Below are 7,889 nucleotides of genomic sequence, written 5' to 3'. Positions count from 1 at the left end.
CTCTTCCACTAGATGGCAGAAGGTACTATTAACCTGTGTATCCAATATCCACCTGTCATTCATACAACAGAACAGAACGTCTGTGTTCAACTTGACAGGCCCAGATTTCACATTTACTTTTTGGTATCTGTTGGGTTGTGTCCTGCGAGTTTTTCACGAATCGAAAATGTGCCAGCACACCATTTTGGGGAAAATAACGTAGTTTTGTATTGAAGTGGGTAACAATTTCTAACAGCACTCAAGTGGTGACTGACATCTGCTGGTCATGAATGCATCACACAAAACTATGGCACTTAGAACACTTTTGTGCCGTCATTAATAAACAGACGGGGCGCAACATTGCTGTAGCAACACATGATCTTGGTTTTTATTATTAAGTGTACAAAACAAGTGCAAAAATAGTCATTCATAAGAGCTACACAAAGTTGGCCTTCCAAACAAACAAAAAAAAGTTACTCATTGAAATGTAAATTAATTGCTCAAAGTGGCTTTAAGAAAAAAAAAAAAAAAAGTGCGACAAGATTTGGATTTACGAGCATTCATTTTAGGTGCAAGCAGCTGAGCAGCTAATGCCAAATTCATCCATCTCCCTTTCAAAACAACAGTGCAAACGCGTAAGGAGGCATCTCTAACGCATAAGTCACGAAGACAAGACGCACAGCTTTGGCCTATTTGCTAGTGTAACAATCACTCTCAATGACTAGTTAGTCTGTTTGAGTAAGACACAACAAGGTAGCTTTAAAGCAGTTTGGAATGTTGACTACGATGTAAGTCTGGTATTGGGATGCGTGCAAAGGAAGTAACATGATTTCTACTTGTGCACAGGGCAGCTAGGATGCTAGCTGAAAGGCTGCTACTGATATGTGTGAGCAGCTTAAGTGAACTATATGATCTAGACTGAAAGCGTAGTGAACTACGCTGAAGGCATAGGGAGCTATATGAACTAGACTGAAGGCATTTTAAGTAGTGCAAAAGGGCGGGAGGCACACGGCTTCAAGATTCCAGCTAGCTACATTTGAAGCCCTTAACACTGCACAAAACACACTCTACTACATTGGAATTAACCAGCCAACCCATGCCACGCCTCATGTCTTCACAAGATGGCGCAGTTCTTCTTCTTCTTGGGTTCCTTTTTGCCCTGGTCGTGGGATGGCCCCCTGCGCTTGTAGAAGCTGGAGAAGCACGCCGCCGCGCACACGGGCTCCTTGAGCTCCAGCATCCACCTGCCTTCACCGTAAAAGCGCAGCGAGCCGAGCTCCAAGTCGGTGACTGGTTCCACCTGCTGTAAAACCAGGATCTCCAGCAGGTCCAGACCCGTTTGAACCGGCTTCACGCCCTCCACACAGCCCAGGGTGATGTGGGCGCGGCTGCCCATCGGCAAGGAGGCGGCGCCGGGGACGGAGGACTCCGCCTCCTTTTCGGCATCAGCCGGCCACAGCACGAGCTGCTCCTCGGTGAGGCTGACGCGGGCGCCGAAGGTACGAGGTGTGACGAAAAGAGCGCTCACAGTTAGATCGAACACTGAGCCGTATAATTCTGAGACCGCCTGAAAAGGAAATAAAACCCATCAGTGTCAAGATCTTTCACATAAGAGGTTTAAGTGTGAGTGTGCCCTACATACAAATTACATAGCACCTGCTAGCTTAAGGCTAGAATACAATGGGAAACACCATTGTACACACCAGGCTAAAAATGTATTACACATTAACCAACAAATAGGAACACAAACAAGTGTAGGCAAGACATCTAGATAGATCATTTACAATACTCACTGCCATATATTATATATACTCTGCAAATAACTAATATTGCTATGCCAAGAAGCATAAAGGCGTCAAGTCGTGAATATATTCATGTCGGTGTTCTACTGTTCCCAGATGGCGAAGGCGCACAACAGCAGAATGAGCAGCACAATGTGCATTGATAGGTAAAGCGACAAACTTGTCTTTTTGAGTCTACTGAATGATTTTATTATAAGTTTTCATACATTCATTTCAATTAGACGGCTAATTTGACATACGTGTGTTTTGAGCTACGAGTGACCACAGAACCAATTGAACTCTTATCTCAAAGCTCCACAGCAGTCCTTTTTCTTTATACGGTACTGGGTTCCCACATGGACCATTAGGTAAGGGATAGAAGTGTAAGTGCATCTTCTTCAAACAGTGCAGCTCAGCCTCTGGTTAGCGGACATCATGGCAAAGCAGTAAATGCCATTGTTGTTTTTCTAGCATAATTCAGACTGTTACTGTTGTCACAAACAACAACACTGAGCATTTTGTTCCCTTACTGTACCAATGTAAAGCTAACAGTGACGCTAAAACTAGGGTACATGCCAAACTGATTTTTTTGGCATACTGTAACTCCAATAGCCACCACCACCAACTGGCTCAGGACTGACTGCCTTTGTTTCTTTCACGGACCATTTGTTTAGACTCAAAAGAGAAATTTCTAAATCAAAATGGTTGCCTAAACGAGTGGCAAGCAGCAGTGGCTCTCGAGCCGAATTCATTGTCGATAGTAAATGCAGTAAAACATTGGATATGGGTCTTTTGCTGACATTTTTGGCCATCAAAAATAAATGGGAGGAGGTAACATTGAAACTGATTGTGCATTACTGAAAACTCAGGCAATCAATTTCTGCTCATTGTACCCTGCACAGATTTCAAAACAACCTGTGGCAGATGCAGCATAAGAAATCAAAGCTTAAAAGAGCTTCGTACGTTTCACAACAGTGTGCCTCCGTTCAAGGGAGCGAGTCTTCTATTTACGAATGGGTTCCAGTCACACAGCCGCGACAAATCTTGAATATGTACACAAGTCAGAATGTGCCGCAGTCTGTCACTTAACTACACTACCACAATAGCAAAATCATAATTACAGTAAATATTTCTATGAAAAAGAATTAAGCCAAAACCATAAAACAAAATGTACGGTGGGAACTTTGGGTGCCTTCTCATCATGTTGGGACAGTCCTAACTGAGGGACATGTGTGCCGATAATTTTGTGTGTAAAACTAAGCCAACAATGGTGCCTTACTGGTTTCTCTGCATATTCTTTGGCTCCCTCTGCCTTCCCGTAGTCACAGAATTTGGTGGTAGAGTGGAGGCTTCCTTTGGCTTTGTAGTACTGCTCCAGAGGCACCTCCTGGCCTTCTTTCACGGACGCTGCAAAGACGAGGAGAGATGAGTCAAGAGCAGTTGTGGGAGGGAAGGAAATTACTGCACTTTCCCCCCCCATATTTGTCCTTTACTTGTGTATCTAACTGAGGAATCTTTACCACTTTTACAGACCTGTACTTTCAAATACTTTGTCAAAACAGACTTAAGTTTTCACCCTTCCCAAATGATAGCATCACAATGTTAGAAAAAAGATGCAAACGGCTACACGAATGAATTGTGGCAAATTGGTCATTTTCCGACTAAAAACAATTGTACTTGAACGCTACATGTAGTTTAATTCTTCACTTTATTGCATTCATTGATAATCGATTGCACTACTAGATATTTTGGTAGTTTGGCATTTGTCCACTGAACGAGTTTTATTCGATTATATTTTAATTTTGCATTTTCTATATAAAATCTGTTTTGTAAATAAATGATGAAAAAGTTACAATTTTATAATTTTAAGGATACATACCATTACGATAAACAAATTTTTGACTTAAAGGTGTTGAATCAGTACTTATACCAGTCTGTTTTAACTGTACTCCATTTAAAGGGAGTTTATAATCCCCTCCCAAAAAAATACTTGTCATATTTCTTAAAACTGTCAATATGATGACATAAAAGAAATTTGATCTGTGGAATAAATAAACTCACCATCTTGTGCCTCTAATTTGGTTTGCAAATACTAGCTGCTGAGAGGAAAACAACCAATCAGAGACAGAAGTTGTGACTTACGAGGTGTCAATCATTTGTTGTGCATTAGCAGGCATACACATAGCAGGCGCACCCCTGCAGCTCACAAAAAATAAAACCGATATTTACTGTTATAGTAACACTCAATTACAAATAAAATGCTTTTCTGGGGCAACAAGTTGGTGCGCGACAAACGATTGACACACTGTTAGGGCAGATCTTGTATCTCAGATTGGTTGTTTTCCTCTCGGCGCTTTCTTTTATGAAATTAGAAGGCGGCCAGAGACTGCAGATTTTTATCCGCAGATCCTATTTATCATGTACTACTGTCAAGTCATAATGACTGAACAAATATGACAAAAAATATTATTTTTTTTTTAAATGCAAACTTCCCCTACAGTAGGTGAGAACTTTTGCCACCGCTGGTCAATGGCAGCAAAAAGTCAAGAGGGCACAAGCCGCTTCACTCACAGCCAACCGCGTTCTTCTTGAAGTCGTCCAGTGTGGTCAGGAAGTCGCTGCTTGTGGACCTGAGCTGATCCTGCACGAGGGGCAGCAGGAACCAGCCAAAGAAGAGCGGCAGGCGCACCTCCTCCAGTTGGCGTTTCATAGCGGTGATGGTGGCCGGTTTGCGTCCGGTCAGCTTGGTGAGCTGCACCGCGTCCGTGCTCCATTCCGTGCGCGGCTCCAGGAAGACCACGACCATCCGGTGCTCCCGGGCCAACTCGCCCAGGCGGGCCAGCCGCTCCTGGGTGTGGTTGGTGTCGTCCACAACCACTAGCACTGAAGGGGTGTCGGCGCAGCAGGCCACCACCGCCTCATCAAGGGCCTTGTGCGTGTCCGCGCCGGAGTCAGCATTCTCCGCATAGTCATCGGCACAGAAGACGGAGCAATGTTCCTTGTAGGCATCGGCCAGGGCGCGGGACAAGAAGGTCTTCCCGCTTCCCGGGAGGCCCCTGATGACGACCAGGGTGCGAGAGCTGCGCAGAGCGTCTTTGGTCTTCTCGTGTTTAAGCAGAGGGAACGACAGGGAGTCGGCAGAGGGAACAGTTGCAGCGTCACTCGCCTCGGCGCCTGTTGGATCTGCTGACTTGGCACTTTTTTCCAGCGTGCCTTCCTTCTTGGGCACTACAGGGGGCACCACTTCAGCCTGTTTCACCTCCTCCCCCTGCACGGTGGCTTCAGCTGGCTTCTCTTCAGACACTTCAGTTTTCTTGCCATCATTTTGTGTCAGAGCCTCTTTGACAACTTCTTGTGCTTCAACTATAGCCTCTACTTTCTTCGGGCTGGGAGGCTGTGGTTCTCCTGGCTGCTGCGGCACAGCCTCTTCCTGGGTTGTCTGCGGCACTAGCTCAGCTTCTGGGACCGGCTCAGACACTGGCTCTGGCTCATTTTCTTTTTCGGGCTCCAGCTCTTGCTTCTCAGGCTCTGGCGCTTTATCTGGTTCTTCTGGTGCAGCAACAGACACCAGTGGCTCAGCTTCAGGAGTTTCACGAGGAGAGTCATCTTCGACGGGCACGGTGTCATTTGTGGCCGCAGCGCTGCTGCCATTCACTACCAGAAGGAGGTTCTCGGCAGCTGCTGGCTTCTCAGGCTCTGCGGACTCCGCCAGTTGCGTCGCCACTGCCACCTCCACCTCCTGTTGTGGACTCTCCAACATCTCGGAAACCTCACCGTTGTTTTCAGGGTCCATTTTTGGCTTGAGAGGTTCACCACTTCACATTAACAAATACCTTAATATGCAACACAAAAGAAAACATGTCAGCCAGATTAAATCACGAGCCCTTTTTGTAGTTGCATCCTTTATACAGGCAGTCTGAGCGACCTGACACTCACCAGTTACAACATTAGGCACATCTGCACCATCTAACGAGATCCAGTAAATCTAAAAATATGCCATTAAGTCGATATGATACAATAAAACATTTTTAAAACACTTGATTGACGATATTAGAGAGATAACTAGACCCCTGTTTGATATTTTGAAGCTATCTTGTACCTAAAAATCTTATAACAGCAAATATGAAAAGTCAAAACTTACATTTTAAAGATTAAACAAAATACTTAGAAATACTAATTAACAAATTTCAACAAAAGAAAAACTTGAAACAAAACAATTAATTGCAAATGGGAAATAAAAATAACTAAATAGAAAAATGAACCAAGATTTGCAGAAACAAAACTCAATTAAAAAGGTAGATTAACTAGTAAACAAATAAAAATAGTGGAAACAAAAATATTTAGCAATAGTAATTTTAAAAATATGGCATTTTAAAAATTATTAATCCTGTGCTACTTTGAGGGATTCTTACTGGTATGTATTGGTCTTTTTACTCAGATTAAGACTGGGTAAAAAAAAAGACCAATAAATACCAGCATGTTACACATAACTTAAATACTTTACACCACTCTTTTACCTCGAAGTACAATAAAGTAACTTGAATGCCCTGAAGGCATGACTAAGGACTCTGGCAATGATACTGAAGACTTAAGCAAATTGATTTGTTCCTCTTATTTCAATTTAAGGATTGGGCAACTGTACCGAACGGTTGCAGTACATTTTAAATTAAGAAGGGGGGCGACATAAAATGGCTCCCAAATACACACCCTGTCCTGTAATAATACCAAATGTTACTACACAAACTAGAAACAAATGGAAACAAAAACCGGAAGAAAAAAAAAGCACATACAAGAAAAAGATCATTTGAGCCGCTGGAGTCAACCTGAAAAGCGCCATCTATCGAACGAGAGGCAACAATTTCGATTTTATACCCATATCTGTGTTTCGTTTACCAGATGTGCTAACGTGTCGTGTCATGAGACGGGAACCGGGATGCTTCCCCAACAGTAAAGAAAAACAAACAACAAAAACATGACAAATTGTTAGGTCACGTTGATAACTACGCAGGTAGTTTACCAAAGACGAAAAGAAAACAAAAATTTTCCTTTTTAGTTAACATGTCGATACCAACAGCTGTTGTGTGGGTGACGCAATGGATAAACTGAACACGCGTTGTGCTTAAACTGGGGGGGGGGGGGGGGGGGGGCACATACGGTTGAAAACTAATGTGCCATTACAGTAAGCCAACTCGTTTAAAGTGTGCGTAGTTTATTTATTTTTAAAAAAACAAAGCGAGAGCGATGCTGGAATCTAACATGTCACACAAACTATTAGCATGCAAGTCAAACGGAGTACAACTGGCTATCATCCTCGTCTTTGTGCGGAGTACAAAGTCGACGTCGCTAATTCAATAGTTCAGTTTACGCCACACTGCCAAAACATGCCAAGAAAAACAGAGGTAAATATGTTTCGGTTTTTTTATTTTATTATTATTATTTTTTTTTGTTCGGTGTGCCAACTTACCACCACGCGCTCGTCGGTGTACAATGACAAGCTAGCCAGGCACACCCACGCCCGCGCGACACCCTTCTTCAAGGCACAAGTGCACGCACGCACAGCGGCGGGGACGCGCACGTTGAACCGGGACCACGGACACGCCCTTCAGAAACCGGAAGTGTGGGTAAAATGAAACTGCGAGGAAATTAAAACTGACGACTGATAAACTGATTCATCCGATTCACTCCGTTCCAACTTCGACATGCTCGAAAAATTCACTCGACGCGTGCTATTACTCATCTAAGCCGCAAAATTTTCACATTACCCACAATTCCACATTTTACACCCAAATAATTCCCATTCATTCCCAATGACACTTTCAACAAAATACTTTCACATTATTCTCTTTCACTTTTAAAACATTCAGCTCATTCAGAACTTCTTCACAACACAGAACACAAGATATTAGTGTTGGTGAGATGAAGCCACCTGCTGGTCAGGTGTATAATCACGGGCAGCTGTATCTTAATGTGTATACAGTCTTGCTCACCATTATTGGCACGCCTTCATTTGTTTGCATAACCTGTATAATATCTTCAGAAATAGATGGAAATGTACCAAACATATCATCAGGGTCTTTTATTTGGAGGTCCAAAGTAGTTCAACAAAGGACATTGTTGTTGTTGTTGTTG

General features: G+C 43.3%; 1 protein-coding gene across 1 annotated transcript; it reads right to left on the bottom strand.

Moving 5' to 3' along the window:
• Positions 1-339: 339 nt before the first annotated feature.
• On the bottom strand, positions 340-7,329 carry cnp (2',3'-cyclic nucleotide 3' phosphodiesterase). The gene is made up of 4 exons (XM_061701368.1): positions 7,225-7,329; positions 4,332-5,593; positions 3,040-3,167; positions 340-1,546 (listed from the first exon to the last, which is right to left on the bottom strand). Exons 2-4 carry the CDS (start codon positions 5,551-5,553, stop codon positions 1,094-1,096), a joined length of 1,803 nt encoding a protein of 600 aa, XP_061557352.1. The 5' UTR covers positions 5,554-5,593; positions 7,225-7,329; the 3' UTR covers positions 340-1,093.
• Between the last annotated feature and the right edge of the window lie 560 nt (positions 7,330-7,889).

Source organism: Phycodurus eques, chromosome 16, assembly GCF_024500275.1.
Source record: "Phycodurus eques isolate BA_2022a chromosome 16, UOR_Pequ_1.1, whole genome shotgun sequence".
NCBI classification, from domain to species: domain Eukaryota; kingdom Metazoa; phylum Chordata; class Actinopteri; order Syngnathiformes; family Syngnathidae; genus Phycodurus; species Phycodurus eques.
This window is presented reverse-complemented; position numbering and strand designations above follow the sequence as displayed.

What these genes read in the sequence shown, in the direction of transcription:
- cnp (XM_061701368.1), bottom strand. Translation starts at nt 5,553, where the DNA reads ATGGACCCTGAAAACAACGGTGAGGTTTCCGAGATGTTGGAGAGTCCA. An exon ending in CAAGAAGAACGCGGTTGGCT is followed by an intron (nt 3,168 to 4,331) that starts GTGAGTGAAGCG and finishes TCGTCTTTGCAG; the next exon opens with CGTCCGTGAAAGAAGGCCAG. An exon ending in AAGAATATGCAGAGAAACCA is followed by an intron (nt 1,547 to 3,039) that starts GTAAGGCACCAT and finishes TTTCCTTTTCAG; the next exon opens with GCGGTCTCAGAATTATACGG.